Source organism: Phyllostomus discolor, chromosome 14 (genome assembly GCF_004126475.2).
Source record: "Phyllostomus discolor isolate MPI-MPIP mPhyDis1 chromosome 14, mPhyDis1.pri.v3, whole genome shotgun sequence".
NCBI lineage: Eukaryota > Metazoa > Chordata > Mammalia > Chiroptera > Phyllostomidae > Phyllostomus > Phyllostomus discolor.
In genome coordinates this window covers 590,022-608,106 of record NC_040916.2, presented here as the reverse complement: position 1 = coordinate 608,106, position 18,085 = coordinate 590,022, and the positions used below count along the sequence as shown (strand labels likewise).

The following is an 18,085-nucleotide window of genomic DNA, read 5'->3' as shown; positions in this document are numbered from 1 at the left end:
GCTGCTTTGGTAGGCCTCAGAGATGATTAAAACCAAAAGAATTTCAAATGTCTGGAATTCACTCTTTACCCTGATGCCATTTGCCTATTTTTTTTTCTCTCTCTCCTCCCTCCTGATAAATTCTCCTCTTGAGAGAGCTGTTTGTTTCAGTCCTTTCTTCTGGCCCAGTTTGCTCTGAGATGATTCCCAGTACCCACCAGTTCACTTTGTTTTCATTTAAGGGAGATGAAGAGAGGGGGTTGAGTGTCAGGAAAATGGGAGGGAGGAGAAGAGGGTGGAGGAGGCTTGATCTTGCTGGCAAAATTTCCCAGAAAAAGAAAGTAGAAATAGCTTTCAGGAAAAGAAATCTGCCAAATGCTTATGTTCCCACAAGACTCTGCAAAACCTTTTCATAGACCAAAACTAAAGTTCAGAGTAAAGCCAGAACATGTCTCTTCAAGGAGAAAATCTTATCAATATGCACCCAAACCCTCGGTCCAAGGTCCCTCACTTTCCTAGAGCAGGCCAGACATTCCCCAAGACCACAGACTATCTGTGTGTGGGGGACTCTCGCTCTCCTTATCCCAAGTCCAGATCAGATATGAAAATGTATAAAACTTTTGCTTTCATCCTTGTTCCTGAACAAATGATGCTTCTCCTGGGTTACCCCCATTTTAGCCCTCTGAAATCAGTACCTCTGGTCTTGGCATGAAAACCAAATCAGAGATCCGGGATCTCATTCAGGAAGAACCAATCCCTTTTGTAAACTCTCATAGGATGGCAAAAGAGTAAGAAAGTTAATCTTCTCCTTTTATGTTAAGAAAACAGGCCCAGATCACTGTATAAGGTCACTCCATTAGAGACACAAATGGGGCTCAAATCCATAGCTAGACTCACACCATAGTGCTCTGTGTTGCCTCCTGAATACAGATGTTCCTATTGTAATGGCCAGGAACCCTGAGCTGAGCCAGAAGCTGAAAGCCATATGAGATGACACATTTAGCCTTTTGGCACATGGGCAGCAGGTGCAATGGGCCGTCTGAGGCCTGGAGGTCAGTAATGGGAAGATCAACCCTGCCTGGAGCTGACTGCCAATAAGCTCTGCACTGGAAACATACCTGGCTAGAACAGACAACTTATTTGTAGAAAGAAAACCTTCACTGGGACAGAGTGTCCTGGGCTGTCAAGGCTTTGTTCAACAGCATACCCCAGAAGGAATGCAGGGTAGAGATATTTTGTGCCTTCCTTTACTGAGAAAGTTGAACGAAAGTACCCTCACTCCCTCATTAATTTTTACAAAAATCAATTTGTTTTATGTGGTTCCTACTAGGTTAGGCTAGGTGCTCTCATGTATAGTGGTAATAACAATAATTGTTGTAGTAATAACAGCTATTTGTTTACAACCTTTCAAGTGCCAAGGACTCTGTTTTACCTATAGGGTCTGGCACAAATAATGCCTCTATTTTATTACACAATATTTTATTACAAAATATTGTAAACATGTAATTCTATAACAACAATATCACACACAAGCACACCATATGACATTTTAGGTGAAATGTTCAAATTAAAACTATAAATTATTACATCCATATTATTATCCTACCAACCACACTCAAGTGGGCCTTACTTTTGCCAGACCCTGTATATTGTCTGCAGTACTTTCAAGATTTCCATTTACCAACAAAGAACCTAATACTCTGGTTATATAACAATTTCAATGTTTTATAGCTAGTTAATGGCAAAATAGTAGGATCTAATTATTTTGTCCTAAAAACCAAGCACATTGGGTTATGGTCATGAAAGAAAATTCAATCTAGAAAGGGAAAAAAATAAATGTCCCCCATTCTCCATTACCTTCTGTGGGACTGGCAGGAGCTAGAGACATGATGATAAACAGTAATGAGTGACAGACACATGAGTCTATACTAGAGCTTCGGGTTCTAATCCAGCTTGTATCTAACTCTCTGGGTAAAATTTTTTGTCTCTTGAGCTTCTCACATCCATCACCTGGATATTGTCTTCTCTCCTCTCTCAGTTGGAAGGCCAAGGACAACCCCAAGCCCTGTTGTAAAGATAGAACCAGAAGTCCAGCAAGTCCAGGGGCAAGGGCCTAGTGAGAACACTCTCTCTCTCTGTTTTTACATCATCTTTTAATCCACACCTTCTCTTATCTTTAAAATGGTCATGATGAGCTCTTGTGAAAACCATGGTATAGTGCCTACTGAACTAGGTGTGAATAACTATTAGGTCTTTTCCTCTTAACTTGGTCATATTATTAAGAGATAATTTCTTATTCATTTCCATGGGGTTAAGCCCCGGAGTGAGTGTCCTGCTCTGCTCAAAATAGAAAAATTCCCATGCCAGACCCTGGGTCCTTATTGGATGATGGCCCTGCCATTCTTTTCCTTGTCACAGCCTTTCCCACTCCAGGTTTCCTCATGTCCCAGAACATGGTTGAATGAACTTCACTTTGGCTCATCTCCTGCTAAATCGCACCCCACTCCAATAGACCAAGGTATCAAGCAACGCAGCTCAGGCTGCCCCAGTGCTGGGAGACCTGGTGAGGCCTTCTGGAGGGAGCACTGATGGCCTCCTTGTCTCCTTGCAGAGCTTCCCTGGGCCTCCTGGGCAGAATAGGGGTTCTGCTCACCACTTCATGTGTCCCCTTGTTGCTGCTCAGATGTCCTATTCTTCTCTATTGATCTCACCCACCCACTGCCTACTGCTCCCACCTTCCTTCAACATTTCTCTTCCCACTGTGCCCCCACCCCCACCCCACTTCCTCCCCACCCTCCACCCCTACCAACATGGAACAGGAGGTTATAAAAATAAGCTTTCTACCCAGGAGACTATAATTATCTGCTAAGTGTGGAAGCCAGAGTGATTAATTAAGAGATAATAAAAAGAAAAGGACATGGGCTTTGCTTTGATGACAGAACCTGAGATAAGCCAAACAATTAGTATTGACAGTTAGCTATAACCCACAAATTATCAAGCACCAAATGCTTCAGGAACAGAGCACATTTCACTCCTGCAAGTGACAGATGGACAACATGAAAAAGAGGGCCCAGGGAGCATCCAGCTAGGGGGCAGAGAGCAGCCAGCACCCTGGAACATGTGGCTCTACTAGCAGATGACAGCCTGACTGTGCTGCAGATTGTACTGTGCCAGATTACCCCACAGTGCTTCCAGGACCCTGGGCCATAGCTACCCTTGAAAAAGGTTGCCACCCCTCATCAAATACAAGATTCCCCACAGGCAGGCCATATGCTGGAGTCAAATTGTCCTCTCTCCCCCTAGACACATTAACTCCTCCTCTTTGGAGGACTTAATTCTGCTCTGTCCTCAAGGGAGCCGAAACTGTTTCAACACCATTCCTCTCCTGAGGTGCATGGTTGCCTGTACATATTGGGGAGGATACCACAAGGTTGGCTGTATATAAATGCTGCTGGGGCCACAGCTTGATAGGTCAACAGTGAAGTTCTCAACAACCATAGCTTTCCAGACCACATGACCCTAGCTGACCAGACCTCTTCCTCACCCCTACTCTCCTTCCACCAAGCCCTCCTGTAGGATGGCCTCTTCCACTTTTTATTTCAATGGATTCTGCCCTATCAATCCTTCCTACCCTGTTCCATTGTTCACTCTGGCCTTTCCCAAGTACCTTCCTTAACTGATCCACCAGCTCCAGTATCCCTTTCCAACTTCTCCTGTGTAAATGAACAACAGGGTCCAAAACCTCCCCCGCTACCTTATTTAAATGATCTTGGTATGTGTTTAGACCCTAAGGGAGATGGAGAAACTTATCTCCCCTATTATAATTAGCTATCCAGTAGAAGAAACCAAGTTTCCTCCCTCAAGTTCAAGTTTAGAGCCAAGAGTTCGCACTTACCTCATATCACTCAGTATCTGAGGGAGATGACCCAACTCATTCATTCATCAGATCAGGAAGTCTCCAAAGACAGACATCCCATTTCAGATACCCCCTCCCTTCCTCTCTCTGTCCACACAGATGTCATTTGGGATCCACCCAGTCCACCTAGGTAAGGCTGGGCTGAGGGCATTCCTGTGCGATTCCCAAAGAAAAGCATTCCTCCTCTTCTGAAACTAGAACAGGTCCTAACTGTAGGTAGACCTACTTCTACCATCTCCCCTCTATGTCCTACTTTTCTATAGGTACCTGGTTCAGCAGCAGATGCCAAACTCCTCTCAGCTTATTCCCAATAGAAGGAGGAGGAGGGGCCCTCAGGTCATTAGCTAGAGAAGATGTGAAGGACACCAGAGCCCTCCAGGTCCCAGCTGTTCTGAGCAGTTGAGAAGAGGAAACTAGACAAGCAAGGACATGGTGACTCAGCCACCAGGCTCCTGTGAACATTAACCTTCTGGTCCTGACTAGGGATCACGGGAGGATATACTTGGTGGCTTGTTGGAACACAAATCTGACCCCTAACTAGACAACCTGCTCTGGCTCATTTGGGGACTCAGAGGTCATCTCATCTATGACTTCTCTGAGTTTGCTTCTCTATTATAAGGAACTTTGCCTTGAAGTGAGAGAAAATGAACCCTTTGGGGAAAATGTTATTTATCCAGACAGAAAATACTAGAGGCTTATTCAGTTACAGTCCAGTTACTCAGTTAATAAGAGGTTTTTTTTTCCCAAGGAGGAAAAGGAGGAGTCAGGTTAGACCCAAAGAACTTCCTGCTCGCCTGGGATTATTAAATATAAAAGTAAGCAAAGAGAGCTAATAAAATTCCTTTCTTTTCAGAAAAAGGATAAACACTGATGTGTCAAGGTTGATTAAAATTAGTCCTACCTAAAGGAGGTATTGTGAGTGTCCAAAGATGTTAAGATTCTTAAAGAATCATCTACCCATTTTCATTCCCGACCCTATGTTCTAGGTTTTAGGAAACTTAAACTGATTGATCCCACCTACTTCTTGATTTACTCTGAAATCTCTCAGAACTTATGTGTGTAGTTTACAAAGTCCCCATTTGAACTTGCAGATGGCTGAATATGTGCCTGTTTTCTAGGGGACAGGAGAGGATGAAGGATAATTAATGGGAGGTTCCTATTTCCCCTTGTGGACAGGATTCTCTAGATATAAGGACCAAGTGAATTGGGAGGACTCTGAAGGTTGAGGTTCCCTATTGTCTGGCTTGTGGATCTTCTCTACATCCTGGAGCTCTCTACACAGATAGAGAAAGGAAGGAAAGAGTGAGTTAGCTCATCATGTTGGCTGAACAACCATTAGCTCTATGTGAATGTGAGAAACTGACCTGTTCAGAGATGGTACTCCATTGTTCCCACCAAATCATGCTTCCAGTTAAGCCTATAAACCATCATCCTCCTCAAATCACACAATTTGTTCATTACCCAATTTTCAAGCCAAAGCCCTGTCTAGCAGCTCTGAAAAATGTTTTCCCCTAAATCTACCAAATTGAGAGCTAGATTATAAGGGCATTTTTCATAGATGAAAAAAAAAATAGAGTGCAAATGCCCAACTGGCTCAGTCATGGAGGGGTTTCCACCAACTTACTGCGTGGTTGCTGTTGAACTTTGCAGTTGCCAGCTACTGGCATGAGTGCACATTTAATGGGGTGGGTTGGGGGATGCGGAGAGCTTGTGAGGTGGCAGGGACAAGGTATGAAGGGAAGGTCAATCTTGGGGTCAGAGATGGGCACACTGGGAAGCACTGTCCCCACTCCTATCCCACAAACATATAGGTACTCCTGAAGCAATGACCCACCTGAGCTCTGTTATACAACTAAAGTGCTGAAAAGTGAATTGTATTAAATGAATCGTACCCTTTCTTGACTCAAATGAATCCTATCTTCTCTTGACTCCCATTAAAATGTTGAAGATCTATTTCCCTAGAGGAAATCATCCTCTAACATTTCAAAGTGTGGTCCTAGGACCAGCAACATCAGCATCATCTGGGAGCTTGGTGCCAATGCAGAAAATGCACCTGACCTTCTTATTCAGAACACGCACTTTAACAAGATCTCCAGGTGTTTCAGAAGCAGGTTAAAATTTGAACATCACTGTTCTAACACATTGGGTTGAAACCTTATGGAGAGACAGGGCTAAGATTATGGTCACCCCTACTGTACACTTCCAAGGGCTACTTTTTCAGGCTTTAAAGTAGAGGTAAGTGGCAGCTGTCACTGAATTTCACAAATTATGAAACTAAGGTTCATGAAGGTGAAAAGGCCACTCAATCTTCAGAACCACAACACAGAACTAATTATATACAAAGTTGCTTTCTATTACTCTGTGCTGCTGTCTCCAAGCTCCCACTGCACTGCATGGTACAGACCATAAATTCAGAGGTACTATATCAGTGGTCACCTCTCTTGGCACACTTAACCAATACTTAGCTGTATTTTATTTGTTCTTCACTCATGCTATTGTCTGCCTACCTCAGCTCTGCCTTGAACTATGAGCTGTAAAAAACAGGCACTGTGCAATATTAATAACTTTGATTTACTGAATATCTATTGTGTTTAATATTTTGTTTCTTTATTATAGATTTCTTCTTTCAGTCAACTCTCTGGGGTAGGTATTATTGCCTCCATTTTATACATGAGCAAACTGATGATCCAGTTAAGTGACTTGGTCATGACTGCAGAGATGGTACCACTACTGGGAAAAAGACTGGTTTACCCACAGGCCTTCTGTCAAAGAGGTCCCACTGCACTTGAGGGATTACCAGTTCTGGGCTTGTGCTGAAAGAGGCCAGTCTTATGATGTGACCCTGGTAAAAAACCAAAGGGTTAAGTACAGGCTTTACAGGTTCCCATCTCAATTTTCTGCATAAATACAAGGGTGCAAATAATCCAGAAGTCACTTCACCTGGGTTTTGTAATGCATTCAATTTTGCCTTCCTTTTTTCCTTCCCTTCCCTTCCCTCTTTCTTTCTTTCTTCTTTCTTTTTTTCCCCTCCCTCCCTCTCTTCTCTTTCTTTCCAAAGCCAGATTTTCCTTTCTAATTATATTTGGTTTAAAATGACATTGAAATGAGTTTGGATCCTCATTTCACCCACTGCCTAGTGAGAGGGACTTCTCAGATGTGTGCATCAGTGATAAGTACATCAGTCTAGGATCAAACATTATCCACACAGTACCTAACTTGAGGGTGGATGCTGAAGAGTTGACAGCACTGGCAGTGGTAGCCTCCACCAGTGTGTGTAGGAGAGGTGAGAAGAGGGGTGTCTCCCCACCCAGTCCCACAGTGAGGTCAAGCTGGTAGATTTCCAGGGAGGTTAAGAGTGAGGCTAGAGCAGCAAATTTGGGGTTTGGTATTAAAAACCAAGAGTCCTGCTGTCCAGAGGAATGTCCTTCTGGATGACTAAGGAATCAAGATGAAGAAAACCTCACCTCTCTCAAAGCTTCATCCTGCCAGCCTGCCTATCCCTGGCTTTCCATTCCTTTGAATATGCCATTTCTCCTCCCATTGTCTGTTTATCTGTCTCTCTCTCTCTCTCTCCGCCCCCATCTATGAGTCTCAGTCCCCTGCCTTTTAATAATCTCCCAGTTAGAAAATAATGGGAAGAAGCAGTTAAAAGCACCTCATGGCTTGACAATGCCAGATAATGGAGCCAGCACGTGTCCAAGGCTGATCCTAGGAAAGTTCAGGAAGGAGGAGAAAAAAGAAACTCAGCTAAATTAATTACAAAGACCAAGTTAATTTAGAAATTAGCTCGGTTAAGTTGAGTGGGGGGGGTGGAGGTGGAGAGAATAGAACAGTTGGACATAAGAGGTTGGGAGATTTGGGAAAGTGCACTTTATATAAACTGTCATTGTTTATCGAAATCATAATCCTTGGAATGAACCACTTCTTCAGATTCCTTGGCTCCTTCCATGTGGAGCAGGGGGTACAATCAGGGATTGTCTAAAGCTCCAGCTTCAGCTCCTGAGCCTCACATCTGCGGAGGTCCCCTCACCCTGCCAGGCTCTCTCCTCCACTCCTCTTATTCTATCGCTCTCTCCCTCTGTCTGAGACAGTTAGACTTCAGCATTTCTCACATACCTCTCTCACAACCTTTCTTTATCTTACAGCATTGCCAATATATGTTTGTTTATACATCTGTCACCCACACTCAACTGAGAGTGTCTCAGGAAGGGGACTAAATTCCGCTTACCTTTTTATCCTGGTGCCTAGGTGAGAACCAGGCTCAACCAGTAAAAAACAAACAAACAAACAAACAAACAAACAAAAAAACACGTTCTTAGTTGAACACAGGCTTTAACCCTCCTTGCAGGAATGCAGGAACTCTTCAAAGGTTTCTATTTGAAAAATCAGAGTTCACTTCTCTTCCAGAGATTTAAAAGTCTCTAGTCTCAGCCCCCCAAAATGAACATACACCTATTGCAACTGACCAGAGGAAATAGCCCAGGCCATAACCCTGCAGACATTGGCCCTCTGATGAAATCAGATGATTCCCTCCAGACTCTGTGCAGAGCAGATCCAGCCTAATCTCCAGGGAACAAATGACAAAGACCTTCGGTATGCACCAGGCTGCATGGCTCTCCTCTTGGTTATCTTTGAAGTTTGCTTCTGGGTACATCTTTATCTATAGCAGAAGATTCTTAGATAAAAATGGATTTTCTCATTATTCCAAAGCCTCCCCAACTCAAGTTACAGATCTGAGACTTCCCAAGGGGGAACTAATACTTCTCTGAGGTTTTCTGCTCACACACTGATGGTCTGTCTACTTCACTTTTCTTCTTTTCTCCTTCTCTCCTTTTCTCCTTCTCCTGCTCCTTCTTAATTGGAGGGGTTGCAAATTTCTACAGCAGCTCCAGTAGATGAAGTGCTTATGAAGAGGAGGAGGGTTGGTGAGGAATGAGGTAGGAATCTTACTGGTTCTTAACATAGTCTTTAGAAAACATAAATCCCTGGCTCTCTTCTTACAGGATAATCTCTGGACTGATTTTTCAGGGCCTACACAAGTCTGGCCCCAGAATCTAGTTTTCTGAATCACCTCATTTATTTGCGCCCACCCCAAATCCTCAGCTGCACCAACCTCTGTGTACTCTGAACATTCAGGCAGCCACATGTTCGCAAAGGAAGTTCGGTCAGTCTGGTAATGCTCTCCATCTTCCTGCCACATCCACATCCTGTCCATCCTTGGATCCTCTCCCTCCATGGAGCCTTTCCTGGTCTCTTCAACCCACAAGAAACGCCCTTCCTGAACTTTCCAGCTCTGAACTTGTACACTGCTATCCAGGCACCAGTCATCTTGGTGTATGTACAGTTTAGTTTCTTGGAGAGAAGGGACCATTTGATGTAATTTTAAAAATTCCCTATAAAGTTTACCAATACGTTTTACACAACATAACATACATTTGCTGATTGAGAGAAATTCTTCCCATTTTATGGAAGAAGATACTAAGGTCTACTGAAGTTTGGTAATTTGCACCTAAATCAGGAAATGGGACCCTTAAGGGCAGGGACAGTATTTTACTCATTTAGCAATACCAGTACCCAGCACATAATAAGCATACAACCCATTTCTGCTGAAGGGAGTAACTGAGGTTTTACTCTCCCCAGACATCTTCATGTTGCTTCAGAAGGAAATAAAGGGCAGAGAAGAAAAACACAAAATGACCCAGTCCAAGAGAATCTATGATTCGTAACCTGGTCTGTGGGTGAAAAAGCACCAGAGACTCAAGCTCCTGCGGTCCCTTCCCTGCCTGAAAACCCAGGCCCACTGCCTTCTTGAAGATTCTCCCATCACCTTCCCAGAGCTAGGCCACCAGAGGAAGGAAGCAACAACCTTATCTCCTGGGAAACTAACAGAATTTGCTAGGGAGTACTAGAGATTTCCACTTCTGGATTTAAGATCCTTAATCCTGAGGAGGTTGTTGGTTGCAAGGCCCATTTATTTCAATACAATTCCAATTTTGTTAAATGAGCTCCAGGAGGGCAGAGAGAAATGAGGCTTTAGCTTCTGCAGACAACAGAGGTTAATAAAAATTGCTAGAGAGAGTGAGACTGTGGAAGGAGAGAAAAACTGGGAACTTGGAGAGAGCTGACAAAGGGAGAGAGAGTGGAATGAAAAGACAGAAAATTGTGATCATGAACAATGTCTGGGAGCTAGAGCAGCTTTATCCTAAGTGGTCAAAGAACTTAATCAGGTTCATATTGTCTGTGAATCAGAAGGAGGAAGGTGTGAAATCTTGGCTGCAGGATGGAGAGGGACCAGACTTAGTGCAGAACACAAGGATTCTGACTTTCACTTTGTAATGTGTGCATTTATCAGAGGAACAGAGAACATGCAAGACAAGACAAAAAGTAGTGCCTTCAAAAAGCAATGATGGCTGTCATAGCTAAAGTAAAATGGTACACAGAAATGTGGCAGGGTTATACACTAGTGCTCCGTTGAATGGAAGGACTAAGGTAAAGATTGAGGTATTTGTCTATACATGTATGGGGTAAGAAATGGTCACATGTGAAAATACATGTGAGGTCATGTGTGGCATATGCACCTGCATGTGGGCACACATGCTGGACACAGAGACAGTATCTTCAGGCCTACATGCAGCAGTGATATAGAAGCCATGGACATGACAGTGTTCAGGGTTTCCTTCTGGGAAGCAATCCCTTTGCTTCATTCCAATTTCCCTACTTGGATTCTAGTCCTGGCTGTCACTTACTAGCTATGTCATCTTGGACTTAACTTCTTTGGGTCTCTCTTTGTCCACCTATAAAATGGAGATAATTCTTACATTTAACAGATTATTGTCTGTATTAAATTAGCTACTAACACATGCAAAACACAAAGTGGACCTTCCACAAATGTGAATGACTTTCTCCCTCAGAATGAGGCCCATTCTCTTTCCAGAGTCCTGAGACTGCCTCTCCTTGGCTTCACATTTCAGGATGAAGAACATGGCTGCCTCTTTTTCCTTCACTGCTAACTACCTACCCACATACCTAAGCCCTTTCCCAGTCAAAGGGTCTAGCGTATTCTAGTAAAATGGTGTATGGACCCTGGGAAAGGACCAGACAGGGGCTGGTAGGTTGGGAAGGGTATAGCTTTCTCTGCTCTTGAATTACGGAGAGGAATTTCCCTATCATCACTTGGAAAGAGCCCCCAGATATTGATAATGGAGCAATTAAGAAATTTTCCCCCTAGCCCTTCCCTTCAATTCAACTTCCACCTCTTAGCAGGTCATTTAACCTTTTTTAGGGCTGTTTTCTCATCTACTAAGTGAAGAAATAATAACTACCCTGCCTATATCACAGGATGGCCTATTAAATGAGAAGGTACATGTCAAAATGTTGCTAAAATTAGAAAGCACTTTATAAAGTTAAAAGACTCAAAAGGGGGATGAGTTATTACAAACCTCCCTCTCTTGACAGAAAAGGGGCAGCATGCACAGTTCTCCACCCCCACTGAATAAAACACATAACTATCAAAGCAAGACACAGAGATGGATGTAGGATAGGCATCCTGGGCTGAGTCTTGTGGAAGAAGACTGAGAGGCACTAGGAAGAGCCTTTTTGCTATGGAGAGGAAGATGAAAAGACCGAAGGCCTCTCCCCTGCAGAGCTGCCTCAGCTCTATGGGAGGCACTGCACCATACTGTGGCTCTGCAGTAGAGGTTGCCTGTCCTGTGTAGGCTTTGTAGTGAGACAAAGAGTTTAAATCTGGGGCCTAACATGCCAGGTATGGCCTTGAGCAGGTTAATTAAACTCAGTTTTGGTTTTCTCATCTATAAAATGGAAATAACATTAACTCCACTAGGTTCTTAAAAAGAATAAGTAATAGTGAACATGAAATAGTGCACACAGTAGGAATTCAATAAAATGTCACTCTGATGCTTGGGTATGGAGTCCACCTCCTATAATCACTTTTCACCACCCTAGGCCAAAGTAGAGCCTTCCATAGGAGATTGGAACAGGCCACCCAACACCCAGTCTGCAAGTCTGTCAGGTTGCTTTGGAAGCTGACTGTCCTGGGATTGTCCCCAGGCCCCTATTCAGTGCTTCCCTTTGTAGGATTCTGTACCTCTCTAGGAGTTTGCCTTGCATTAAAGTTCCCAAATTTGTAGTTCATGGACCTAAGGCTGGGTTGAAAAGCATTTCATTTCCCCAGTAAAGTCTCTTTTTAAAAAGTCAGTTATGAGCACCATCAACCATCAAAGAAAAACCATTCAACACAGTCTTATGTAGAAGGACAAAACTTTAGAATAAAGTATTGTTTTAAAAATTTTAATGTTTATCTTTATGAGACACTCACTCCCTTTTCCTCCTACTTTTCATTCTGCAGTGGACCAGGAAAAACCTTGACCTAGCCCAGCATCCATTCCTGCTGGCATGTGGGATCCCTGGCAAAAGAAAAGGGTGCAGGCTTTGAGGTCAGCTGGTTCCCACAACTGGTTAACAAGATACTTAACCTAAGCCTCAATTTCTCATCCATGAAATGGAGATAATTATAGAGCTGATCTGAGGGGATCATTGTATAGATTAAATTAGATAATACATATAAAGTAGTTAGCACAGGGCTCAATAAATGATCCATATTATTTCCAGACTCTGAAATGTTGCCACTTGGGATTAGTGTCCCTCCTCATTTCTCACAAAAGCCTTGGTTCCTTGTCACTAAAATACCATCATCTTCCACTTTGCTCTCTCCCCAATTCCCTTTCCCACACATCTTCTGAGTTCTCCAACCAAGGAGAGGCTGGTCAGTTTCTCCTTATGGGTCTGCCTGCCACAACCCAGTTCTCTCTATTAGAAACACAAGAGGAGGTGCTGAAGTACAGGATCAAGAATTTGTGCAGTTGGGGCAAGAAAACAAAAAATAAGCATAAAAAAGAGCTGGAAAGGAGATACAGACAACTCAATTGCTTATCCCTCTATATCTAGACACAGAGTCATAGCCAGAAGCATTACTGAGCACTTCTCCCTGTGTCAGACTGTTCCAGGCACTTTACATAGATCAACGTATTTAAGTGCCATTGAAACCTTATGGGATATTATTTCTATCTTCACTTTACAGATGAGCAGACTGAGGCACAGAGAAGGCATATACCCTGTTTAAGCTGACAGGGCTACCAAGTGGCCTAGATAGGGTTTAACCAGGGAGCTGTGATTTAATCACCATTTAGCACTCTCATCAAATCTATTGTAAGTGTCAGAAACTGAAAGGATAATAAAAAAACTAGAGCTTGGTCTCTGATGAATTAAAGAGGGCCTAGAGAAGCTTTCATTAAGAGTATACAGTTCTCGCCCTGGCTGGTGTAGCTCAGTGGATTGAGTGCAGGCTGCAAACCAAAGTGTCGCAGGTTCGATTTCCAGTCAGGGTACATGCCTGGGTTGCAGGCCATGACCCCCAGCAACTGCACATTGATGTTTCTCTCTCCCTCTCTCTCTCTCTCTCTCTTTCTCTCTCTCTCTCTCTCTCTCTCTCCCTTCCCTCTCTAAAAATAAATAAATAAAATCTTAAAAAAAAAAAAGAGTATACAGTTCTCAAGAGGGTGAATTCTAAGACTCAGAGGACAGCCTTTGCCCCATACCACCAGAGAACCAAGGCAGAGCAAGACAACCAACCATGCAGAAGGTGAGAAGGTAAGAGGACCTAGAGAACTCCATGTCTTCCTGATCAAGGACTGTGGCCAGAGGTAACGACAGGCACTGAGTACTGGATGCATGCCTCCCCTTTAGGTCTAAGTGAGTGGAAGGTAGAGTCCAATCAGAGTCAAGGAGGGAAGCCTGGTATCCTGATTTCTGCCTTGTCTGCCCACCTCTTCCTCACCTTTCAGGCCTGCTCTGAGCTAAGCAGACAGAAGAGGGACATCTGCAGTGTGTGTGTCTGTGTGTAGTGTGGGGAGGGGAGACTGAATGCCCAACTACTCTTTTTCCAGACTTATGTTATCTGCCAGGATGTAGCTGTGTTCAGAGAGTTGAATACTGAGAATTTAGGAGGGCCTCTGGCTTCTTGCCTTTACTTCTCACCCTGTTCCCAGAAGGTGGAAGGATGTCCAGAGGGCCTCTGAGAGTTGAAGGGACAGAGTTTTCTCCCACCCCTACCTCCACTCCTCACTCTGGAGGCAGCTCCCACCTCAAGCCAGCCTGTCATCCCACATTGCTCTGATTAGCTATACTCTTTCTTTTTCAATTTTTCCTCTCCAAGACTGGGAGTAAAAAAAATCTTCCAGAAAATGATTAAATATTTCAATTTTTGGCACAATCAGTCTGAGGAGCTGGCACATGATGGAAATAGAGGTAAGGATAATGGTTTTCATTTAGATAAGATACAGAAAATTATTTAGTGAAAAATGAAGTTGATGAAGCCCACTGACATTCTTTAAAATGTGATTTTTATTTCTCTGCCTAGGCTGAATATCCTCTTCCCTCTTTTCTCTGTTCCCCTCAGTTCAACTGCTTTCTCATGCCACCTCCCCATTTCCCACCACCATCCCTCAGTACCCTGGCAATTGCCATTTCCTCTCTTACCACCTCAGTCCCTGACCTAGAATACCTTTCTATAGATGGAAGCTAAGTAGAAGAGGTACTACAGCCTCCCTCCTACCCCATCTCCCCAACTCTCCACTTTTTCTATCCCTGCCTCCATCTCAGTCCTTACTCAGCTTCCCAGAACACTCAGTAGTCATTTCCTGTCCCCTCTGGTCTATTTTCTCCCTTTCTTTGCTTTGGCATTCACTCATTCTCTCCCCTCCTGCCCCACCCCCAACCCCTCAATACTTTTGCTCACTTTCATCAGGTCTTGTTTTCACCCCTGCTGGAGGCAGGGACATTGGAGTTCAGCTAACCCTTAGCCCCTCCCCTCTTTCCAAAGGGAGAAAGGCATAAAACACACGTCTCTCTTTCTAACAATTTTTCTCCCCGATTCAATCCACATGTTTCCTAACTGCAGCTTTTGTTTCTTGAAGCTCATTTGTATCCATGATGCTGACATGTAAGAGCTGCAGGGAAAGGAGCAGACATAAGCTTGCCTCCAACTCATACCAGTATTGACCCAGCTGCATGCCCTTACCCCTCTTCTTCCTCTCTAGCAGCCTGGTTGAACAAAATCAGAACTTAAATGATGCTCCCAACTTTCTTCTAAGTGGCTGGTTTGGCCAGCTAACCCCAGGACCAGGCCTCCTTTCTATTCAGCCCCAAGCACCAATTCCTACTCAGCTCAAACCAGGAATGTGTGCCCCTCTCATATCTCAAGTGTGTGTGCGTGTGTGTGGTGAGGGGGAGATGATGGATCAAGATCCATCCCCATCAACTCAACCAGGCTTTGCTTTCAGAGCTTGGGAGGAGCCCTGCAAAGAGAAAAGGAATACAGAATAACAAGCCACCCCTAACAACACACCCACAAACCCAGGAATGCAGGACAATGAAAATGACAGAGGGTATTCTATCCAAGGTGACTCTCCTCTTTCCAGAATTTTCCCACCTCAAAAAGAGACTACCTCCTCCATTTTGTGCATCTCCATAGGTGTCTGGCTACATGAATGCCTGTTCAAGTTTCTTTGTTTGCTGGACAGTTGGTATCTATAGGTTTTCAGTGTGTGTGTGTGTTGTGTCCTTGTAAATGCCTGCTTATATACATGAACTGTGTCTATGAGTTTTGATGTGTCTGGGTGCATGAATGTGTAAGTATGTGCCGACATGGAGAGGAATCTGTCTTCCTTAGATGTGTCAGTGTCTTTGTGTTTATGTCTGTCTCAGTGTAGGGGACGCTTGTGGGCATGTCTGCCTCAGTAGGTGAGTGGTCTGTTTCAGCGTCTATGATTAGTTTTTGGTGTTTGTGTGTTAATTTCTGTCAGCTCCATTTTTAGGGGGTGGGGAGGCTAGCTCTGCAGTCTTAAATCTTCGTTAGACTCGGACTCACAAACAAGAATTCGCTCCCACAAACTGCCCAGTCCTGACTGTGGTCTGGGCTCTTTATTTCTCTTTCCCTCCCCCACCCTCCTGATGAGGGTGCACTAACCTCATTTCTTTCAACCTCTCCGTCATCTCTTAGCCTCCCCTCTGCCAGTTCCAAACAAGCTCACATCAACACTTCCCTGACCCAAAGTGGGGTGTTAATCGTCCCCACCCCCAAATGCCCTCCATATCAAGCCAGCCTGAAACTGCTTTTGGAACTCCCGAGCCTCCAACAGGGCAGGGATCCCAAATCCCTACCAGGAACCCCGAGGCACCTCTCCCTTTCTCCAGAGGAGCAGCCCCAGGCAATCTGGAACCCCAGCTCCGACTGGGTCCCCCAAAGGACGAGGCTGGATTAAGAGCATTCCCTTAGCAACACCTCCCCAGGCCTGGGTCCCCAGTTTTCTGTGAACCTTCCACTTTCCCAAATCTGAAATCTGAACCTCTTTCCAACCATCCCCTCCGTCAGGACCCAGGTGTTCAGACTCCCGGCCTCAGAGAGTGGAAAGGTAGGTAGGGCTGCCAGAGGCTTGGGAAAAGACTTTGAACGTTCGGGTCTCCGTCTCTCTGTCTCTCTGTCTCTCTCAATCTTTTTTTTTTTTTTTTTTGCTCCTTTCTCCCGCGCAGCAAGAGGAAGCAACTTGGTTAAATTAACCGAAAACTAATTCTTTCCCAGCCACAGTTGCTCCGCGCCCGCGCCCCAGGGTTCTGCTCCGGGATCTAGTACCCGTTTCATGGCGTCAGGACCCCAGGGCCGCGGGCCGCCAGCCCCCCATTACTCCCAGAGTGGGGGTGCTGTCCCCCAGCCCCGGGGTGGGAGTAGAGTCCTAGGAGGACTGGAGCCCTTCTTACCTTGGGAGAAAGTATCGGAGAGAGTGAGGATCCAGATGAGGAGGCTCAGCATGCTGTCTGCCCGCCCTGCGCCCGCCCGCGGCTGGGCCCGGAGTTGGTGAGCGAGCCAGAGGAGATGGCTGGGGAGGAGGAGCCCGGACCGCCCCCGCCGGCGCCCGCCCCCTGCACACACGTACACACTAGTGCGCACAAACTCACTTCCCTTCCCTCCGCTCTGTTTATCTCTCTTTCCTCCCAGTCCGGTTCTTCGCTCTCTCTCATTCCCTCCCCACCCCTCTTTTATTATGTCTAGCCTCAAGCTTTCTCTCTCCCGGTTTCTTTCAACCCTGCTCTCCCATTCTCTATCCTTCTCCTCTTTCCCTCTTTTCCTCTCTCCCTCCCTCCTCTTGACGTCTACTCTTCCTCCACAGCCCTCCTCCTCCTTCTCCAACCCGCGCGCGCGCGCAACCCCCCCCCCCCCCCCCCCCCGCTGGAACGTAGATGGTAAGAGAGCAAAGAAAAAAAAGGATTGAGGGCAAAGGCAAAGGGGGTAACAAATGTGACAATCACTGGCAGTGGGACACGAACGACTGGACACTTGCCCACCCGTTCCTCTCTCCCATTTATATTCACAGTCTTGGTACCGGGCTGCTGAACTAGGCAGTAGATTAGGGAGACTGGGCATGGGCTAAGGACAAACCTCTAGCCCAGTGGAGGACGGTGATGGGGAAGGAAGAGTGTGGTAGTACATTTGTGTGTTTGGGTGTGTGTAAGTGTGTTTGGGAGATGAGAGGGTGGGCAGGTGGTGTCTCATGGAATCAAGAATTATAAAGTCCCTAACCTGGACAGATGGCTTGGCTCAGTTGGTTGGAACCGCCTCTCCTGCACCAAAAGGTTGCTGTTTGATTCCTGGTCAGGGCTCATAGCCTAGGTTGCGGGATTGATCCCTGGTCAGGGCGAGTGGGGGAGGCAATAGAAATCTCTCTCTCCCTCTCTCTAATATCAATAAACATATCCTCCGATGAAGATTTAAAAAGAAAAAGCAAAACCCCCTTTCCGTGGTTTGTTTTCCTTGTTAATTCCACACTCTAGGTTTCCCAAATTGGGAGTTTTTAATTGACTAACGAATGATGGGGGAAGATTCCTTCCTCTCCCTAGAGAGCTGCGGAATATGCTTGCTGGATCCTCCTGGAGCGCCTGCCAGGAAGTCTTCCCTACACAGTGAAGCCAGGCTAAGTGTTGGAGTCCTCCACTGGCTCTTGCTGAGAAAGGGGTGCAGTTGACTCCTTCCTTCATCCTGGGCATTTACCTATCCAGAAGGAGAAAGTAGCCAACTCCACCCTTTGAAGGGCCAAGGTGAGGACAGCCACAGGAGGATCT

At 45.2% G+C, this 18,085-nt stretch overlaps 1 protein-coding gene across 5 annotated transcripts in view; it reads right to left on the bottom strand.

Annotated features, from left to right (window-relative positions):
- The window catches only part of KIRREL1 (kirre like nephrin family adhesion molecule 1), a 116,067-nt gene extending 99,206 nt beyond the window's left edge, over positions 1–16,861 (bottom strand). For 3 of the 5 annotated variants that reach the window (XM_036015279.1, XM_036015280.1, XM_036015281.1), the window contains exon 1: positions 16,727–16,858. In XM_036015279.1, the coding sequence (XP_035871172.1) occupies positions 16,727–16,778 (52 nt within the window). In that variant the 5' untranslated portion in view covers positions 16,779–16,858. Of the gene's footprint in view, positions 1–16,726 lie in introns of all 5 variants that reach the window. The other 2 variants (XM_036015282.1, XM_036015278.1) reach the window with 2 other exon arrangements.
- Between the last annotated feature and the right edge of the window lie 1,224 nt (positions 16,862–18,085).